The sequence below is a fragment of the Elephas maximus genome, chromosome 13, assembly GCF_024166365.1.
Source record: "Elephas maximus indicus isolate mEleMax1 chromosome 13, mEleMax1 primary haplotype, whole genome shotgun sequence".
Classification (NCBI taxonomy): domain Eukaryota; kingdom Metazoa; phylum Chordata; class Mammalia; order Proboscidea; family Elephantidae; genus Elephas; species Elephas maximus.
The window spans coordinates 52,314,259-52,335,991 of record NC_064831.1 but is presented as its reverse complement, the minus strand read 5'-3'; the positions used below and the strand labels follow the sequence as shown (position 1 = coordinate 52,335,991).

At 36.5% G+C, this 21,733-nt stretch overlaps 1 protein-coding gene across 2 annotated transcripts in view; it reads left to right on the top strand.

Moving 5' to 3' along the window:
• Nucleotides 1-21,733, top strand: part of VPS13C (vacuolar protein sorting 13 homolog C) — a 187,333-nt gene that overhangs the window by 23,040 nt on the left and 142,560 nt on the right. The window contains exons 3-9 of one of the 2 annotated variants that reach the window (XM_049905874.1): nucleotides 381-423; nucleotides 4,510-4,605; nucleotides 6,427-6,528; nucleotides 9,938-10,000; nucleotides 14,727-14,792; nucleotides 15,060-15,169; nucleotides 17,847-17,906. In XM_049905874.1, the coding sequence (XP_049761831.1) occupies nucleotides 381-423; nucleotides 4,510-4,605; nucleotides 6,427-6,528; nucleotides 9,938-10,000; nucleotides 14,727-14,792; nucleotides 15,060-15,169; nucleotides 17,847-17,906 (540 nt within the window). The remainder of the gene's footprint in view (nucleotides 1-380; nucleotides 424-4,509; nucleotides 4,606-6,426; nucleotides 6,529-9,937; nucleotides 10,001-14,726; nucleotides 14,793-15,059; nucleotides 15,170-17,846; nucleotides 17,907-21,733) is intronic. The other variant, XM_049905872.1, reaches the window with a different exon arrangement.

The following is a 21,733-nucleotide window of genomic DNA, read 5'->3' as shown; positions in this document are numbered from 1 at the left end:
TGTTGTTTTAAAACTGCATGAGCTTCCCTTCTGGTTTATTAAAGCAAGTAACCAGTTTCCCCACTTTCTTTCTTTGACTGTAAACTCTTTTTCTATTATTTCTATTTATAATTCTTCTGTGAATTCTTTCTGCCAAGTTAAAGTTTCAGTTAGCAAAAACTTCTCATTTTGTGAGCCATAATGCATGTCCTTTATGAATTACTCAAATACAGAAAATTTGTCTTAGGCTTTTACTTCCCATTAAAACCCATTGCCGTCGAGTCGACTCCGATTCATAGTTTACTTAGAGGTGATTATATATTTAAACGATAATACAAATGTGGTGTTTTGTGGAAATTAATCATTCAACATGTCCTTTAAAATTTTTCTTCCTTCTGAAGAGTGAATTGGATGTTCCTTTTAAAGTCAAGGCTGGCCAAATTGGTAAGTACTTTGCTATTTATTTGAGTTACTGTTAGCCTTTTTAGTATCTACCCTCCCCTCATGTTATTTAATCTATGAAGTCTTCTTTAGCTTGAACAAAAGCGTGAATGGTTTTTGGCTTATGTTTTTTAGAGTTTTTAGAGTTCTAAGCCCAGTGTGTATTATATATAATACATATGTACTTTAAATGTTTTGGCAAAAGGGTAGAAAATAGCCCTTTTGCACAGAAAGGAATTCAAACTATAATTTTACTCTTTAGGCTTTGGTTCTATCATGCAAAACAGATCTTCGTTTTCAAAATTGATTTCCACGTTTTGTGTGCTTTTTCTTTAAATGTGAAAGTAGTATAATTTGGAAACTCTGGTAAATAAACTTTAAGTGTAGCTTGTTTCCCTTCTGTTTTGCTCAGCCGTTCTCACTTGATATATTATGCAGCAATGTGGTATGGAGGGTACACTTTGGTAAGTAGAAAGTCTGTTTCTTCACAGCGAAGTTCTTACACTAACACCCCCCATGGCTACCTTACATCTTTGTTGAAGAACTTTTTCAATAGGAAGTTCAATCTATAAAGCCCTCCCAACTAGTCCATGTTACTTTTTGGAATATAAATACCAACCTTGGGCACTTCACTCTTAGGTTAGAATTTTCACTAATGCCGGCACTCATCCGACCGCTCTGCTACTGCACCACATCACTTCCCTTCTTCACTCATCATTTTGTATTCCAGAAGCCCTTCGTGTGTAACACTAAATGCCTGTCACTAGTCTAGCATCTCTTAGCAATTAGTTAAATACTTCTGTTTTGGTGTATTTTATTTCACGTATATATATTCCTTTTGTAACTTTTGCATTTTTTTTTTCTCTTGAAACGAGACACTACCTTAGATTGAAAGCATCTCTAGGGCATGTGCTACCTCTTAAGTTTATTTGGTCTTTTATGTAGAGCCTTGTGCTGTTTGTGTTAATGATATTTAGCAGGGCTGTAGAAATACTGTTGTGGCCCTACATATTCAGTTGAAATCCTGGAGTGTAGAAGTTGTAGCCATTCATTCGTTCCTTTACCTTTGAAATACTTATGCACATGCACTACAGAGAGTTTGGTAGTTCCCAAGAACAACCTCACTCCTGACACCAACTGCAAGTTTGGGGTTCCCTAACACTACCCTCACTTCTGATACTGGTTGCAAGTTTGGCAGTTCCTAAGACCACTGAGGTTCTGTGATTCACTAGAAAGACTCACAGAACTCACTGAAAGCTTTTATACTCATAGCTTATTACAGTAAAAAGATACAGATTAAAATTAGCCAACAGAAGAGGCTCTTGGGATGGAATCCAGGAGAATCCCAAGCATGAAGCTTCCAGTTGTCCTCTCCCAGGGGAGTCATGAATAGGGCTAGCTCCTCCCAGCAATGATTTATGACAGTACACACAGAGTATTGCCAACCTGAGCCTTGGTGGCCAGAGTTTTTATTGGGGCTCAGTCACATTGGCATGGTTTACCACCCATGTGGCTGACCTCAGTTTCCAGCCTCTTTGGAGGTCAAACTGATACTGTGTAGTCCAGACACCACCACATTGTTGGTATGGACTATCTGGTATGGTCTAAGGCCCTCAGATAAACAAAGACATGTGTTAGGCAAAATATTCCAAAGGCTTAGAGATCACCTCCCAAGAAGCCGGACAATCTTTGGGTGAGATTAATTCCTTACTGCACAGAGACTATGCAGGGGACAGGCAAGGATGAATATGATATCTTTGTCTCCAGGGAAGTTACAGAGATCTAAAATGAGGATGTAATATTGAAATCACATTTCCAGAGTATTGGATGGGTTGTAGTTCATTACAGAAACTTTGCATTATTCATTATATTCTTAAAGCCAGATTTATATTTTGGGAGGAGGTTTTCTAATGGTTCAGAATTTGTTCTTTTTTGCTTTTGAAGTGTTAAAATGATTTAATGGGTTCCTTCAGGGGTCTTCATTGAGTTGAGACCTTTTACATATAAGGATGCAAAGCATATTTTCTTTAAATTTGTCTCCTATTTTTTGGTTTCATGGAGCATTTATATTTAATTTCTCTTTAGGTTAAAATATTGTACATGACCTGTAGAGTCAGTGCGGCTAAATAAGCTCAAGAATTATTTGGTTCTTTAGGAGCTAGACATGTTTTGTAGGTGTCCCTGGGTTATACTTTTACCTAAATTTTTTTTTTTATTAAAAAAAAAAAAAGGGGATACAGTAATATAACTGAATTCCAGGACCTTTTTGAATGATAGGGGCCTGGTGGGTTAGGATAAATGCAAAGAAAAAAGGTTTGGGGAAGAGACAGTCCTTTTTTGATATGCCAGTTGAAGGGGTTCTTCCAGCTTTTTTACTCTTAATGCTTACCAAGAAGGTAATGAAATCAATTTTATTAAGAGCTTATGAGATAATTATAAGCATAAAACTATCCATTATGAATATAAGTGGTTCTCTAATATCAGACTCAGAAATGACCCAGAAGTATAAACAACTGATGCTACGTCTAGGGTCCTCGACATGTTAGTCACTAAGAAACTGAACTGGTTTAGAAGTTGAAGAAAAAGAAAAATTTAGATGGAGAAATAATTTGTGACTTTAACCCTGGGAATAGATTCCTAAGTAAGAACTGGCCTGCCTACATAGCCAGCCTTTCAGGTGCCGCAGAATATCCTTTATGTTGCATTATTTTATTTTCTCTTCAGCTTGTTATACCATTTAATAATTCTTTCAACTTTGAGCATACGCCTTTTAAAAATGCCAGTGATTAGTTGAATTAGGTTCTTTTCTCTGAAAAGTCTTGATCAGCTGCTTTTAAGGTACTATCATTATTTTAATGGTGAAGAGGAGAAGTACTGTATTTTGGTACATGGAAGACTTTGGGGGTAGGGAAGGTTTAGGTGGAATTGCTCTAGTACTTTTGAGGGCAGCTTGAGACATAGGCCACCTGGAGACCTGGAAAGAGGGGTTACTAGAGAATGGGGAAAGGGTAAGGAGGAAAGTATGGGAAGACATCAAAGACACATTTTGCCCATTGCAAAATTTAGTGAGTGTGTGCTCTTTTTGCCCTGCTTAAGCTTTTCCTATAAAACCGCAAATTGGGTTAGTAATTTTGAGACCATAGTTCATTATATTATGACTGAAAAAGCAGCTGACATTAACACCCTTGTTTCTAAGAGAGAGAATGTGTTCTGTATTCCAGGTGACTTATAAGTAGGTATGTGGAAAGTAACTGGTCTGGACTGCCTGTAGATTGTAATTCTAATCGTAAAACAATATACCTTGCCTTGATAGCTGGCCTCTTTCAGTTGTAGAAATCCAGCATGCTGTCCAAATTCTGGTCCTTTGGTGCTCTTCTCTGTGTTGCTACTTCAATTCCTGGAATTTTGTACAGATATTTTCACAATTGATCTTTGCAGTTTAAAGATTGTAAAAAAGATACTAGTTTTCCAATTGAGCCTTAGTTGTTGTGTGGCTAGAACGGGAAGTGCAGTAAGTTGGATAACGAAGAGCACTGAGTTCAGGTTCCAGCATTCTCACTGATGACCTTTAGGCAATTATTTGACCTCTTTGGAACTGAGTTTCCTTGTTTTCAAAATTGAAATGATAGCTGCATCATTCATTTTACAGTTTTGGAATATTAAGTTAAATAATCCCTATCAAAAAGCTTGAAAAGTATAAGCCAAAAAAATCTAAACCTGTTGCTGTCGAGTTGATTCTGACCCATACGATCCTACAGGACAGAGTAGAGCTGCTCCCTAGGGTTTCCAGGGAGCAGCTGGTGGATTCAAACTGCTGACCTTTTGGTTAGCAGACGAGCTCTTAACCACTGCACCACCAGGGCTCCTGAAAAGTATAAAGCACGGTATAAATAGTCACCTTTAGTATTGATATTATGTGGAAAAGATATTTGTGAACTTCAGAGTTGGAGTGTTTTCCTTGTGGGCTAGTCTCTATGTACTAAATACATGGATGGTTTTGTTATACCTTTTCTCTGAGTGGGAAGTGGGAATTGTATATCTTCTTGAGCAACCAAATAAGAATTTAAGGTTGAAATTATGTTTCTTTAGATAAATTAACTTTGAAGATTCCTTGGAAGAACCTTTATGGAGAAGCGGTTGTTGCAACTCTAGAGGGATTACATCTGCTTGTTGTCCCTGGAGCAAGTATGTTATATCAGGACCTAACCTTGCAGCCACATCACATTGAAACGAAATGTTCCTAGGTGTAATATATTCTGTAAAATAGAACATAATTTAAATAAAGTAATCATATATGTGTATAACCACATATATATAAACTTATATACAGTCGACCGTCTATATCCACGGGTTCTGCATCTGTGGATTCAACCAACCGTGAGTCAGAAAAATTCGGGAAAAAAAAGTTGCAGGAAGCAGAACTTGAATTTGCCTTGCACTACGCTTGGATGCACGTGAGCAGAGTGATGTGCAGACATCCCCTGCTGTAGCCTCCCGCCATCTCAGAGACCCTGTCTCACTCCAGCACTCCCTGTTGGAGCGTTGCTCACCTCAGCGTTATTCCCTAAACAGTACAGTACTGTAGAACCACTGTTCACTAGCGTTTCCGTCGTACTAGGCGTTATAAATAATCTAGAGATGACTTAAAGCATATGGGAGGATGTGCATAGGTTATACGCCAATACCATGCCATTTTATATAAGGGACTTGAGCATCTGTGGGTTTTGGTATCTAAAACCAACCCCCCATGGATATAGAGGGACAACTGTATATATATGTACACATGCATACACGTACATATATGTATATACATATATACCGATATGTACATATACGTATACACATGTACACAGATATATGCACATTTATGTTACCACATTTGTATATAAAATGTTTTGTATGTTATTGCCGGAAAGAATAATTTCAGCCATTTGTTAAATTTATTCTATTCTCTAAGAATAATTATTTTGCAACTAAGTCTTCCTGTTAGGTTTACATGCATTAGGCAGTTTTATTTTGGGGGAATGAAATGAAATGAGTTTTTGTTTGTTTGTTTTTAATGTACTTTTTTTGATGTGTTAATGTGCAGATTTCAATATTTTTAAAATTTATTTTTTTTCCATTTTGTTGCTTTTGATTTTGATTGAACGTTAGCTCAAAAATATGTGTGTAAAATAGGTAATTTTTGTCTTCAGAAAGTGTAATATTATAATTTTTAATGGATGTTTTAAACAGTGATATTTATTTAAGTGCTTAGTTTTTTTTTTTTTCAGTTACGAGGACCCTATAATATTAAGAAAATTATACTATTTTCTGAATATTTTAGGGAGAAATCACTTGTAATATCTCAGTCATTGTACAGGTACTATTGTTATGTTTACATTTTGCTTTCTAGTCTTTATCCATACACGTACAGTTTAATGTACCAGCCATCACAGTAGGCTATACAACATGAATCAATCTGGCCTTTTCACTTTATATGTTATTTATAATGTTTCGTGGCTTTTATAGTGATAGTGATCATTTTGGAAGGCTGAGTGATACTGCGTTGTGGGGTGCCTATTGTTTTTCACTATTACTGTGAACTCTATAAACACCTTATTCTTATAGGTATCTTTTTTATCATGTTATTTCTTGATCTTATGTTACCAAAAATGAGATCATGAGATAGAGTATGTATGTATGTATATCGCCTTCCCTCTGTCCCTCTTGCTATTCTACTCACCCTTCTCACTTACTCCTTCCCCTGATGTCTTTGTCCCTTCTTTAATTTCTTTTCCTGTCACTTTCCTTTTTGATATAAGCTTTGTGAATAAATAAGAGTAATTATGTTTAAACTTGTTGTAAAATTAATTGAAAGAATGAAGAAATGTTTTTTGACTTAAAAAAATGACTTAGATTATATTCAGACACACAAAATCACAGTGAGGCTAACCTTTTACCTTTTTTTTTTTTTAACTTACTAATTACATATTCTTTTTGTGTGAATGATCTGTATGCTTTTAGGTATTAAATATGATGCTGAAAAAGAAGAAAAATCTTTGCAGGATGTTAAACAGAAAGAGCTATCTCGAATTGAAGAAGCCCTTCAAAAAGCTGCGGAGAAAGGTACAATTTACATACCTATATATACTTTTTTTTTTTTATACTTAGATATGCCTATATTTTTTAAATATTTAATGATATGTATAGTGGATGCTTATTTTTGAGCCGTTATAAGCTGTAGTTGCAAAGAAATAATCCTTTAAAATCACATCTCAAAATATGAATTATAAATATTTTAATGACTCCCATTTAGGAATAATTTTCTTTTTTCAGTGATTGTTTTATCTGTCAGTTTGATTTGTCTACTTTTCTTAAGCAATCTTTTTTTATATGCTGCTTATGGAGATTTTCCTAATTCGTATGAGTTTGTGCAAGCCTGTTTGTTTTGGCCAATATTTAAGTTTCTTTGTGTCCTTTTTTACCTGTGTTCTTGCAAGAAAACGAGGTAAGCATAGCACTATATGAAACAGTGTTGGGCGGGTATGGTGCTGTAATTCTATTGCAAGCTGTATCTCTGTATTTTATCAAACTAGACCAGACCAAAGCCATTGCTGCCGAATTTAACAGCACCATCACACGTGGACAGGGACTTAGGAGTGGTAATGAGGGGAGGTAATACAGCTCTAAGCAACAGATGGTTAAAGAAACCCTCATGCTGTTCTGCTTTGAAAAGTATTTTTACTTACACTGATTCATTTCATAAAATAGAATGCTGCCCATTGTCAGGCAGAATATAACAAAATTGAAATACAATTGAGTACATTTCTGGAGAGTTTGCTTAACTGTACAAATAAACTCTTCGGTGTTTTTCTCCTTTTATTTCCATTGGCGTGAATTTATTTTCCTAGAAAGGACATCAGAAAGGGAAAGGTTAAATTTCTAGTGAGGCCAAAAATGTCTACATGCTGTAGATTCTTTATTTAAAATGTTATTTTTTTTAATTGAAATAATGTATACACACACTTAAAAATCAAATACTTTTGCCAAGAAGGCTTATGATGAAAAGTGACAGTCCTCTGTCCCACCTTCTGTCTGACCCATTCCTTAGAAGGAGCCATATTTTGAGAAATATTAACATTCTGTCATTATCTAATTTATCAACTTAAGGCATTATCTAGGACTTCCTATTACAGTAATCAAGGACTTTACCTGTCTTACCATCTCCTTTCACCCTACATTGCCTTCCTCATCTTCTCATAATGTGCTTATATCATGATTTTTGAGTAATTACTAGTCAGTTTTTTCGTTATTAAACCAAACCTGTTGCTGTTGATTTGATTCCAACTCATGGCAACCCCGTGTGTCAGAGTAGAACTGCCTTCTATAGGTTTTCAATAACTGATATGAAAGTAGATTGCCAGGCCTTTCTTCCATGGCCCTGCTAGGTGGATTTGAACTGACCTTTTTTCGGTTAGTAGCTGAATGCAAACTGTATGCACCACCGAGGGGCCTTATTTTCATTATTATGACAATATAAATATTGTTCATTGCATAGATCAAATGATATACACTATGATTGTATTTCCTTTATATAACTTATTGTTTTTTTTTGAATTTGTAAATGCTTCTTTTTTTATTTGCTTCGTCTTCTATGTAAACTTATTTTTAATTCTTTTCACATGCTACATGAAATTTGTTATGTGACTATTAATGTTATTTCCCAGTTGTCCAAATGCATCAGATAGTCTATCAGTCCCCCCGACCCTACTTTTTTTTTTTCCCTTGGGAGTCTCCAACTGAACTGACTGTTTTTTAGGCCTGCTGCACAATTGCTGTCTTGGGTCTGGTCTTTACAGCTCTTCTGTGTTTAATTCACTGTTTCCTGGGTCCCTTGTCTTTTTCTCTTTCTTAGTTTACGCCTTAGTTTGGCTGCAGCACATCTACTAGTGTGGTAAGAAAGGATACACTGGATATAATTTTTAAAACCCTTTCAAGTCTGAATGTCTTTGTGTTCTAGTTTCACACTTATCTGATTTGACTGGGGATAGAATGCTAGGTTAAAAATTAGAATTTTGAAGGTAATAGCTTCTAGCTTCCAGGTGCTTTTGAGAAGTCTGATGGCAACCTGCTGTACCTGTTGTTGGAAACTCAAAAATTAGAAAATCCCTGGACCCTATGTACTAGTTGGGAAAATGAGACATGATGTTGAGTCCTATCAGAGAGGTACAGCTAATGTGCTCTGGGAGTTGAGAATAGACATGTCATGTTTAGCCAAGGAGATCAGGGCAGAGTGAAGGTATATGTCTCACCTGGGTCTAAAGGATAGATATGCAGAAAGGACAGAGGGCATTATAAGGTGGAGGGGACAGTGGAGGTGGGAAGGTGTAGAGCATGCATGGGGAACAGCTAATAATTTGGGACTTTGATATAGTGTAGTTGGAGGCAAGGTTGGAAAGTAGGTTTAGGTCAGTCGAAGAGATTTGAATGTCATCATGATGATGGTGATAGTACCTGGCATCTGTTGAACACTTACTATTCGCTCTTTGAGATGCTTTATATGAACTAACTCATTTAATAGTCACAATTCTATGATACAGGTGCTGTTATTGTTCCAGGAAACCCTGGTAGTCTAGTGGTTAAGAGCTTGGCTGCGAACCAAAAGGTTGGCAGTTTGAATCCACCAGGCACTCCTTGGAAACCGTATAGGGCAGTTCTGCTCTGTCCTATAGGGTCGCTTTGAGTCGAAATTGACTCGACAGCAATGGGTTTGGTTTGGTTTTGGTTTTATTGTTCCATTTTACATTCCAGAAAGCTGAAAGTTAATAACTTGTCCTGGCCACTCAGTTACAAAACAATGGAGCTAGAATTTGAACCCATTCTGGCTCTAGATCTTGTACTCTTAACCTGTGCCACAGTGGACTTTAATATGTAGCCAGTAGAGAAGTCTTAAAAAAAAAAAAAAAACCAGGGAGTGACATGATCAGAGCTGAGATTTAGGGAGGTAAACTTAAAGGGTGTCTAGTCTGGATTTGAGGAGGAAAGTGAAGGCGGTGCTATCTAGCCATCGTTAACAAGAATGGATATAAAGGATTCAGGTGGTGTATCCAAAGGGAATAGATCACAGTGACGTAAGATGAGGTCATTTTAGCTTACCTTAAACTTTGTGTCAAATATCACAACAATGTTTTATTCTGAAAATAGGCAAAGTGGGAAGTAAAAAGAGAACCAAAATAGTGGACTTTAGCTCCGTTAGAAAATTTGCCAGTGGAACATGAGCCGTATTTGGTATTTTTCTACCTTGCTTTCTTAATTTAAAATTATTATAACTTTTAGTTATTAAGAATTTTTTATTTAATACGAAACTAAAGATTGTGTGTTGACAGAATTGAAGTGGTGTCCCTGTGAGTGCTTCCTTTGAACTAATTTCATGGTACTGTTACATGCTCTTTAATTCTTCGAGTTGAGTTTGAGCATATTTTACGTGTGAAATTACATGCTTTGCGTTTTGGTTATTGCTGCCATGCGGATGCAGGCGCCCTTTCAGGGGAGTTCTTATACGGCTTGGAAACCTTTGTTTACAAGGACATCAAGCCTGGTGGGTATGCATGGTTAATGGTATCCAGCTACATAAAAATACATATTCTTATCCATGCTCGTACTTGCAATGATGCTCATTTGATGGGGTGCCATCTTTTTAGATAATGGAAATGTAATTCATGTTTTCCCCTTTCCATCATTTCCTTTCCCTGCCTTCACCAGCCATTTATTCATTCACCAAATATTTGAATGCCTGTTTGTGGCAAGTTCTGTGCTGGATGCTGGTGTTCATGGCAAGAAGCAGATGTGATCCGCTGCCCTTGCGAAGCCTGTAACTGGACGTTCAGATAACCTACTAATCTGGACTGCCTTTCCGACTTCCCTTCTGTAGAACAATACAGTGGTTTCTCAATGAAGCAACCCCTTTCCTAGAGCAGTGGTTCTCAAACTTGGGAAAAGCGATGAAGTAAAACCTTTTTTTTTTTTAATTAAAGTGAGACTTTATTCAGAACCTTAAAGGGCAGTGGTGCCAAGCACCTGAGCCTTCTTCCCACATCCCTCTGATTTGCCTGACCTCCGTAAATAGCTCCTGAGCCACCTCCAGCGCCCTGTCCTGGGAGGCATGTTGAGATTTTAAACTTGACATAAGGCAAATTGAAGGCCGAATGCTTTAGGATTTATAGTAGGTTTCTGGGGGGTTAAAAAAAAGGGGGTTACGTACTAGGAAATTTACCAAGTATGTTTAAATAATAATTTTATCTAAAAAATAATTTACTAATCTTTATATTTTACGTAACTTTTCAGCTTTTTATGTTAACTTAGTCACACTTAGAATTTGTTTTGATTAAATGGCAAGCAGGCTCTCTGTCTTGCAGCTGAAACAGTAAGGATTGTGCTAGAAATGATTTCTGCCACTAGAAACTTGTATTTAGTTTCATTATGACAAATGGAAGAATAATTTGCATGGCCAATTTCCTACATGGTGTTGAGTGAAATCACCGTGAAAGCAGCTTCCGTTTTAACAATTCTGTACCTTTACTAAAGCATGGCTGACTGTTAATTTGTCTTGTAGTTAACTTTGTTTAATATAAAGGATAGTGTGGAGATACTCATGATTCACTCACCAGCTTTGTAGATTATAATTACCTGCAGTGTGGCAGTGGCAGTGTTTTCTGATCCTATTAGGAGTAACCTGCTTCCAAGATACAAAGAGTATCTGGTGGCCCGTTCGAATATCTAACAAAATCATTGGGCAGCATTGTTTAAAAAAAAAACAAAAAACAGAAAACCAACAGGGGTCACTAGGAAGGAAAACCGGATTGATTTGGAGTTTTCTTTCTTTTTTTAAAAGATGTATTAGACTGGATAAAAAACTACACCCAGAATATTGGTGATTCTGAAACGAGAAAAGTTAGTTTTGTTGATAGTATCTTCGTTTAGTTGGTGAGGGCTTAGTGTGCAAATCATGATTGTTTCCTCTTTTCAGTTTCCAAGTATGTATTTGTTCCTTATTTGATGTCAGTTTTCTTTGTTTTTCCAGAGCAGTAGTTCTGAAAGGGTCAAAACTATTTTCATAATCCTACTAAGGCATTATTTGCTTTTTCTCTGTGCTGACGTTTGCGCTGGTGGTGCGGAAGCAATGGTGGGCAAAATGGCTGGCTGCCTCAGCGCAGATCAGGGTAGTGGCCCCGAGCTGTACTAACAGTCGTCGTGTTCTTAGCCACCATGCACGCACAGCAAAAGGAAAAAAATCAGTCTCACTTAAGAATGTCCTTGATGAGACAGTGAAACTTTTTAAAATCAATGTCGACTCTTGAGTACATGTCTTTTTTATATTCTTTGTGACAAAATAGGATGTATAAAGCACTTCTGCTGCAACCCAAGCAGGATAATTGCCTCAGGTGAAAACACTTGGCACTTGAGTTGTCAGCTGGACTAGCTGTTTTTTTCATGTAGCACCATGTTTACTTGAAAGGATGATTGACAGACCATTATTTGGATTTGAGTGTTCAGGAGGCATTTCAAGAAACAACTTCACAAACAAAAAACTGACAATATTTGTTGCCAGTGATAAAATTTAGCTTTTAAATGAGAGTTAGAATTTTGGGAAACTTGTATTTACCACCTTGATGAGCTTGACAGCTTCCTAGTACTTAAAGACTTTTCTGATAAGATTGATGGTGATATTAATAAATTTATGATTTTTGATATTAAATAATGAATATTTGGAAGGTCTGCATGACTCAGTGAACCATTATTCCCAAGTGACCAATGCAGGATGCTAAAAAAATCACATGTGTGTTAAAAAAGGTCCATCCAGAGTGCCAGATAGACCAGTTGATTTTCATGTTACAGAATGAAAAATCCATCGATAGGGTTTCATATTCCACAGTGTAGCCAACCTTTAAGAAACTACCACCTGTTGAATTTGAATGTAGGATCAAAGGAGAATATCTATAATTACATGAAAAGGCAGTGAAAATGCTCTTCCCTTTTACATCTACATATCTGTAGTGAGATTTGATTTTCTTCATCTACTTCAGCCAGAACAACACATCTTAAGAGATGCAAGGCAGGAGCAGATGTGCGGACCCATCTGTCTCCTACTAAAGTCAGACAGTCAGGGGATTTAGAAAGATGTAAAACCATGCCATTCTTCTCACTAAAACTTAGTGGTTAGAAAATAGTTATTTTAAGTATATGTTGGTTATGTTATCATGTAATGGTTTATTGTTATTTTAAAATGAATACATAAATATTTAAAACATTCCTCAATTTTTGTTTCCATTGTGGTAAATATTAATAGATGTAACCCACATAAATAAAAAGCCCTTTAGGGTCTTCAATTTTTAAGTGTGTTAAAGGGGCTCTGAGACCGAAATGTTTGAGAATGACTTTAGAGAGAGGTTGAGAATCATAAATCTGCTGTCCATCAGATTATTTACCAACTTCCTCTAAAGAGCTTTGTAGCACTCAGATTAGATTTTAAAAACTAGAGAGGTTTAAACTCGGTGCATCTAACACTGAGATCAAAGATAGAACAAGGGGGTCAGAAAAAAAAGTGAATCCAGGGTGATAATAGGTTAGGTAAGAAGAGCAAGTTATAGTAGAATCTAAACCCAGGCAGATGGACCCCTGTTTCTGAACGCTGTTCTAGCGAAATGGGATGGTTTTCAGGACTAGGCTGGGCTTTCTTGTTTCTTTTCAAATGGTATTTCTTTGAGAACTCGGTCTTTTCCTTAATGTTTGATTTATGAATGAAAAAGAGTCAGGGACTGTCACTGTGGAAGGAGACACTGGTAATAGCAACATCCAGATTCTGTTATATGTTTATTAAATATCTTCTTAAAACTTAGGGTTTTGTTTTATAATCCAGGATTTGGTTCCTAATTATTGTAGCGGCAGGACAATCTGTTTTAAAATATCAAGGAAGAAAAAATTTACAATTTCAAGCAAAATTTCATGTATATTTTCTCAAATACGTATAACATTAATTGAGTTTATTATAATGCCAAAATGTGGAATTTTTGATCCATTTGAACATACAGTGTTTTGTGCCCAGGTATTAGGATAATCTCTGTCCTAATGAAGCTTCCTGCCTGGTGGCAAGACAATTGCAAACTCTTCAAATACAGTGTGATCACTGCTTAATGGAAGTCTGTGTTATAAGGTGTGGGGGTTGGCGACCCTGGAGCTGCTTGGGGGCGTCAAGGAAGGTTTCACACCAGCAGTAGTGGTGGACCTGAGATTTGGAAGCCTCCTCTGAGTTTGCCTGGTGAAGGACTTGGGGAAAAGCTACCCAAGCTCAGGGAATGGCAGGTGTGGAGGCACTCAGCATTAGAAAGCATGGCTTGTTCTGGAACGCTTACATAGTATTTCTCTAATACCCAGTGTAAGGGTGAGCAGCAGGAGATAGAATGGGGCAGGGAGATAGGGGTTAGATTTTTTTTTTTTAAATATATAAAAGGATCTTTTGTGTTATGCTTACCCATTGTAATTTTATCTGGGAAAATGTAGAGAGCCTTTAAAGAATTTTGAGCAAGGCATTTACAGGCTCAGATTGGTATTCAGACAAGATCAATCTGATGGCAGTATAGGACAGGAGGGTGAAGACTAGCGGCACAGAGACCATACAGAGACAGTCTCCAGAATTCAGACCAGAGGGGATCTATGTAGGCAGCTGAACATGAAGATGTGAAACCTGGATCAGACAGATGTTGGTCAGTGCTGTGAGGTGAAGCAATGCCAAACACAAGATTATGAGATTTTGAAGCTGATTTTAATGAACATTTAAAAAAAATTCTTTATACCCTAAAGCCACTGAAGAATTTTACCTGTGAGGTAATATCAGATAGAGGGATTCATGTGTCTGCAACCCACCCCTCATTTCACTTGCATTCCTGTGTCCCCACCATACATTATCAAAGCTTTTCTCTTCAAATTCCATCTTCTGTCATTATTACATTTCCATTAATATTTTGGTAACATTGAAATTAAAGTGAAACTTTGAATTGTAAAAAGCCATAAATATTAAAAAAGGCATTGTGTATGGACATTTCACCCAATTTTTATGTAATTGCACTTGCCAGGTTAGTTTCTAGATTAAAGAAGGCTATTCTTTATAAGCCAGGTTTGTGAGTTTGTGTTAGTATTGAGATAACAGGTCAGTTTCACATAGGTGCAGAAGCTTGCTGTCAGGAAGAATTCTCTTGTTTTCTTTTCTGTCCTCTAGTCTGCTAACTTGACTTTTATCCTTTTCTCACTAAAATGCTTCCACTGAGAAGGACGTAAACGTAAAAAGCACAAAAAACATTTTAAGAAACCTTTTAAAGGTCTTGATCGCTCAAAAGGTAGGTAAAAGTAGCTTTTTATGCCGTGTATTATTTATATACATTGCCAGTTGCTTTCCGTCTTAGGAAGGAAAAATGATTGTTAGATTACATTGTAACTTCAAAAATAAGTTTTAAGTTGGAAATGCTTATTAAATCTAAATCTAAAAGAAGGACGCTAGAATTGGCTGTAATTTCCATTGAGTAGTGCCTCACTTATCCTTGGTCATTGGTTATGAAGTATGTGAGAATTTCAGTTCTTTAGCTTGTGCTTTTCTGTTTTTATAGATAAGCCAAAAGAAGCCAAAAAGGATACATTTTTGGAAAAATTGGCCACTCAAGTAATAAAAAATGTACAAGTCAAAATCACAGACATTCACATTAAATATGAAGATGATGTAAGTAATTTTAGCATATTGTCTGATTTAGTAATAAATGTATTTTATGATGTTAGTTTGTGATTTCTGTATACGTAGATTATCTGTAGCCAATTTTGAATCTAAGGTTGATTTTTCTTTTTTTCTTTCCTGCTAAGTATGCCTCCATATCTCCTTTCCTGTGTTAGGCCAGTTTCACTGATGATTTATGTGTGTAAATATACCATAAAACCATCATATTGTCCTTTCTAAACTGGTATCAGAGATTTTTAGATTGTCCTCTATTATTTATTTCATGTTTTGTTTAATGCCTTAAGACTCATATTATTATAACTTTAAGGAACGAATTTTCTCTTTTTACTGAAAAAAAAAAAAATTAGTTCTAAGAGGTGATGAAATAATGAATGGTAATAGACTCTGGTGGTGCAGTGGTTAAAGTGCTCAGCTGCTAATGAAAAGGTCGACCATTCAAAACCACCAGCTGCTCTGCAGGAGAAAGATGTGGCAGTCTGCTTCGGTAAAGATTTACAGCCTTGGAGACCCTGTGGGGGCAGTTCTACTCTGTCCTACAGGGTCTCTGTGAGTCGGAATCAAGTCGACGGCAGTGGGTTGGTTTTGGCTGAGAGTCGACAGGGCACTTGACTCTTGGTCCATCGTCTTTACATTCCACCAGTTGAACTGGACACCCTCAGCTGCCCTCACACACGTGCGCAGGATAGTTAGAAAGCAAATCTCATTTATGACCAAAAGTTTCACATTGCTTGATTAAGAACTATTTTACTGAATAATTGTAGTTAACATGTAACAAAGATTTTGAATTTAATATGCATTGCTTTCTTTTAAAGTTTGAAACATATATGAGAAACCTTGAATTTTTTTATTTACCTGAGAAATTGGAAATGTTATTCCATCTCTGCCAAATTTAAGTTTGCATTCTTTATTGTTTTTTAATTTCCTATAAGTTTGGATTGAATTAAAAAAAAAAAAAACCTGACAAATAGTTTACTTTCTTTTCCTGTTCAGTTGTTTATGTAGCTTACTATTCAGTGAGACCCACTTCTAGTTTTTGAAAATATGCCATCATCTTTGTCATGAACTGACTTTACCTCTTGGGCTCTATGGAGTCAAACAGAATTTTATTAACATAAATATCTAAAAATCTTATAAATACCCTTGTTTATAACAAACTTAGGAAAATAATATGTATTTAACACATGACAGCAGTGAAGGAATTATTGTCAAAACGAATGGCATATTGATGGATGAGAACCTCAGTTTAAACTTAAGCTAAGCTTTTTATTGACCAAATAAATATAAAGGTACGTTATTTCTGTTCCTTTAATAAAAAAAAAAAATACGAGATACACAGGAGTGGGATAAATAACATCTGTCATGTGTAAATTGATGTCAGTGACAAAATATATTAAAATATTCTAAAAGGAAAAGAACTAAAAAGTGTGAAAGGATCTTGTATCTTGCCTTTTTTGATCTAGGATAATGAGAACTACCATAGAGTGTAGGAAGGGGTATAGGGATTGTATAATAATGTATCATACAGGTGCTTAGTAGATGGCAGAGTTTGTGGATAGTGCATTAGCAACTGAGGAGCTGTGTTTTAGTTAAGTTACTTCTGAAATAGTTGGAGAAACTGGAGAAACAAAGGAAAGAGAACCAAGGAGGCTAGTGTTCATTTAATGTACTGTTTATCTTCTGCGTGTTTCCAAAACAAATTTAAAGTAGGTATAAAGAAATGAACCCAAAACAAAAACCAAACCCATTCCTGTGGAGTTGATTCTGACTCACAGTGACCTTATAGGACGAAGTAGAACTACCCCATAGGGTTTTCAAGGAGCAGCTGGTGGATTCGAACTCCCGACCTTTTGGTTAGCAGCTGCGCTCTTAACCATGTTTTTTCACAAATCACTATATATCTGATATTAATTAAAAACAAGATTCTTAGAGTCATTTGTGCTTCGCAGCTATACCAGAGCATGCATCTCTCCTATTTGAATGCTTTTTAGTCCGTGTTGGATGACTTGAGAACATTATTCTTTTCTTCCTCTCCCTAGTTTCCCTAGCTTCAGCCATGACTAAAGAACGCTGTTTAACTCTTAGACATCTTAAAATTGCATTGTACACATTGTGGTACGATTTAAGCACTGTGTATAAATTAATGTAGGCATATAGATCAAAAATGGAACAAAATTTTAACATTGATGGATGTTTAGGTGAAGAGACTGAGGAAATTAAATATAAGAATGCAGGTATTTCCTAAAAAAGCACTTTGAAGTGTCAAGGAGGTTGAAGGCTTAAGGAGACAGTTCACATTCCAAGTGTGAAAGCCTTCAGTGTTTTCTCAGTGATTTTGTGGCAGTGTTGTTATCTGTAACACCATGTCTTATTTATCTTTGAAGAACGTCTCTAATGATTTATGTATGTCTCTATCGACTGTCCATTTTCAACTGTCTAGAAGAGAGTCCATTTAGTCATAATCACTGAGTCTTCTCATGTCTAGAAAGAAAGGGGTTCTGCTAGGAAAGTATCATAGTAAGGTGCCGTTGTACCTACTCAGTCTGGATAATCCCAGCCATAGCCCTCCTCCCTTTCCTCTCTACAATCTAGCTGCGTATAGCATAGAGTGGGACATGGATTAATTCTTACCATCAATATGTTTTAATGTTGTCTTTTTCTTCGATAGGTCACTGATCCAAAGCGGCCTCTTTCATTTGGTGTCACACTGGGAGAACTTAGTCTATTGGTAATGTTGACCTTATTTCAAATTTCTTTGAAACCTACAATGTATTATTTCAAAGTCACAGGGTAAATTTCCTAAAATTAACTATAGCTAAATTAGCTATTGTTTTTTTATCTTCTTTTATTATCTTGCTACAGCGTTTCTAGAAGTTCAGAAATTTCAGTGATGCTTTTGTCGCATTTTCTAATTATTTCAATTTCTCTATTCAAATTTAACAAATACCAAATTATCAATATCAAACATTAAAAAAAAATTAAAAACTGAATCTTAAATATGTATGGAAAGTAAAAAAAGGTAAATTTCTGTAGCGTTTTGTACTCATGCTTGGTACAGTTAGATGGAATTTCCAAAGAGCCTATACATGTGTGGTGTGTATGTTTATTTGTGGATGTGTGTGTTGTATTATATTGGGATGTACACTTAATCAGAATACTAGATCAAAAGTAATTCATTTTGATTAAGTATTTTACAAGAGTTTGGTTTTCTCTTAAAGGTCTTAAGGGTAGAGAGTTGTATATATCCAGATGGGAAATTTTTTTTTCTCCCTATTATGAGTACCTTGATAGGAAGCACATTTTGGGGCATAGAAATTAAGAAAAATAGCTAAATTAGATTTTTCCTTTTTGTGGAGAAAAAGATGTGGTTCATTTATGCATTTTTAAAATTAAGGACAGTGAACATTAAATTGTATTAAGTACAGGTTTGCTTTATGGTTATATGGAGAGGGCCTAAGGAGTGAGAGAAGAGGACAGAAGATGGAAGAGAGGTGGACTGGCAGAGACAGAGAAAAAAGATGTGGTTACATGAAAGCCTTAAGAATGATACAGCATACAGAGAAGTAGAGATATACTGTGTTTTTACACAAATAATGCACACCTTCTGTGTTTGTTTGCTGGCCGTGGCCTCTCCCCTGCAAGGTACCCTCACAAGTGTTGCCTCCTCTTCATATGTTGCTGTAAAAAAAAAAAAAAAAGAAAAAAAATGCATAGTACATTTAACAAAATATCTCATGGGGGTGGGGGGAAGGGCATGGCCAGCGAACAAATGCAGGAGGTGCGCATTATTTGCATGAAAATACGGTACAATGAGTTTAAGAACAAAGGAGAGACTAGTTACAGAGAAAAAGAGAGAGCTGGAGAAACAAAGGAAAGGGAGCCAAGGAGGCTAGTGTTTATTTAATATACTGTTTATCCTCTCCAAGTATCCAAAATGAATTTGAAGTACCTTTTTTTTTTTTTTAAATTTTTATTGTGCTTTAAGTGTAAGCTTACAAATCCAGTCAGTCTGTCATACAAAAATTTATATACACTTTGCTATATACTCCTAATTGCTCTCCCCCTAATGAGACAGCCTGCTCCTTCCCTCCACTCTCTCTTTTGGTATCCATTCTGCCAGCTTCTAACCCCCTCTGCCCTCTCATCTCCCCTCCAGAGAGGAGATGCCAATGTAGTCTCAAGGGTCTACTTGATCTAAGAAGCTCATTCTTTACGAGTATCTTTTTCTGTCCCATTGTCAAGTCCAATCCCTGTCTGAAGAGTTGACTTTGGGAATGGTTCCTGTCTTGGGCTAAGAGAAGGTCTGGGGGCCATAACCACTGGGGTCCTTCTAGTCTCAGTCAGACCATTAAGTCTGGTCTTTTTACGAGAATTTGGGGTCTGCATCCCACTGCTCTCCTGTTCCCTCAGGGGTTCTCTGTCAGGGCAGTCATCAGTTGTAGCCGGTCACCATCTAGTTCTTCTGGTCTCAGACTGATGTAGTCTCTGGTTTATGTGGCCCTTTCTGTCTCTTGGGCTCATAATTACCTTGTGTCCTTGGTGTTCTTCATTTTCCATTGCTCCAGGTGGGTTGAGACCCATTGATGCATCTTAGGTGGCCGCTTGCTAGCGTTTAAGACCCCAGACGCCACTCTCCAAAGTGGGATGCAGAATGTTTTCTTAATAGATTTTATTATGCCAATTGACAATTTGAAGTAGCTTTACTGTTTGGGTAAAAAAGAAATATACAGTAAAGCCTATTTAAGAAACGAAGATCGGTGTTCTGAAGGGCAGAGAGATAATTGTTCCAGAAAGCTTTGACTAAGAATAGTGACCATAAGTGAGCACACTATTAACTTTGAGCTAGAAAATATCTAAAAAAGTACACACAAAAGGAAAGGAGAAGGGAATCAAAATAGTGCACTACAAAAAATTAACACAAAGGCTGGCAGTATTGGAGGAAATAGGGACAAAGAAGGCATGTTGTTGTTAGTTGCTGTCGAGTGGAGCAGAACCGCTCCATATGGCTTTGAAGGCTGTGACCTTTCAGAAGCAGATTGCCCGCCTGTCTTCCAAGGTGCCTCCGGGTAGGTTCAAGCCTTCAACCTTTTGGCAAGTAGTTGCTGAGTGTTTAGCTTAACTATTTGTGCCACCCACAGACTCAAAGAAGGCATAAAATACGCAAAAAACAACTAATAAAAATGGCAAAGTAAGTCCTTATTAGTAATTACTGTGAATGTAAATGGACTGACTCAGTCAGAAGGCAAAGAGTGGCAGAATGGATAAAAAAACAAGATCCAACTATATATACTGTCTATAAGAGATGCATCTTAGACGCAAACGCACAAGTAGTTTGAATGTGAAAGAATGAGAAAAAGTACTCCATGCAAATAATAAGCAAAAGAAAGAGGTCATGATGATTTTAATGTCAGACAAAATGGACTTTAAGTCAAAATCTGTTACAAAAGACAAAGAAGGACGCTAATGATAAAAGGGTCAATTCATCAAGAAGATAAAACAATTGCAAATATATATGCATATAGTTTGAGTCTTTAATTTTTTTTTTTAACATTAAAGACTCAAACTGTATAAAGCAAACCCTGACAGAATTGAAGGAGAAATAACTCTACAATAATAGTTGGAAACTTCAATATACCACTTTGAATAATTGACCAAAACATCTAGAAAGAAGATCAGTAAAGAAATACAGGACGTGAATGACACTGTAGAGCAATTAGACCCAACAGACATATGTAGAATACTCCACCCAGCAATAGCACAGTATACACTCCAGTGCACCTAGATCATTCTCCAGGATAGACCATATATTAGGTCATAAAATAAGTCTCAGTAAATCTAAAAAGATAATCATACAGAGTATATTCTTTGACCGCAATGGAGTGTGATTAGAACTTAATAACAGAAGGAAAACTGAAAAACACACAACCAGTGGGTCAAGGAAGAAATCAAGAAAAAAATCAGAAAATACTTAGAGTTGAATGAAAATTCAAGTACATCATACCAAAACTTATGGGACTCAGCGCGGGCAGTGCTTGGAGGGACAGTCCTAGCAATAAATGCCTACACTAAAAAAGAAGAAAAATCTGAAATCAGTTACCTAACTCTACAATTGGAAGAACTAGAAAAAAGAATAAACCAAGTTCAAAACTACAGAAGGAGGGAAATAATAAAGATCAGAGCAGAGATAAATGAAATAGAGAATAGAAAAACAATAGAATCAATGAAACCAGAAGTTGTTTTTTTGAAAAGATCAATAAAATTGACCAACCTTTAGCTAGACTCTTCCGTCTCGTGTCTGTAAGTTTGTCGTACTTTGATGGTTCGCATGTTGCTGTGATACTTGAGTAGGAAGAATGACCTGGCAGTCTATTTCTGAAAGAATTAACCATCCTCAGTTGTGAGGAATTGAGGATGGTACGGGAGTGGGCAGTGTTTCGTTCTCTTGTACATAGGGTTGCTATGAGTCGGAACCAATCAGTGGCACCTAACAACAACAACAGCAACAGGAACAGCTAGGCTAACAAAGTAAAGAAGAGAGAAGATGCTAATATCTAA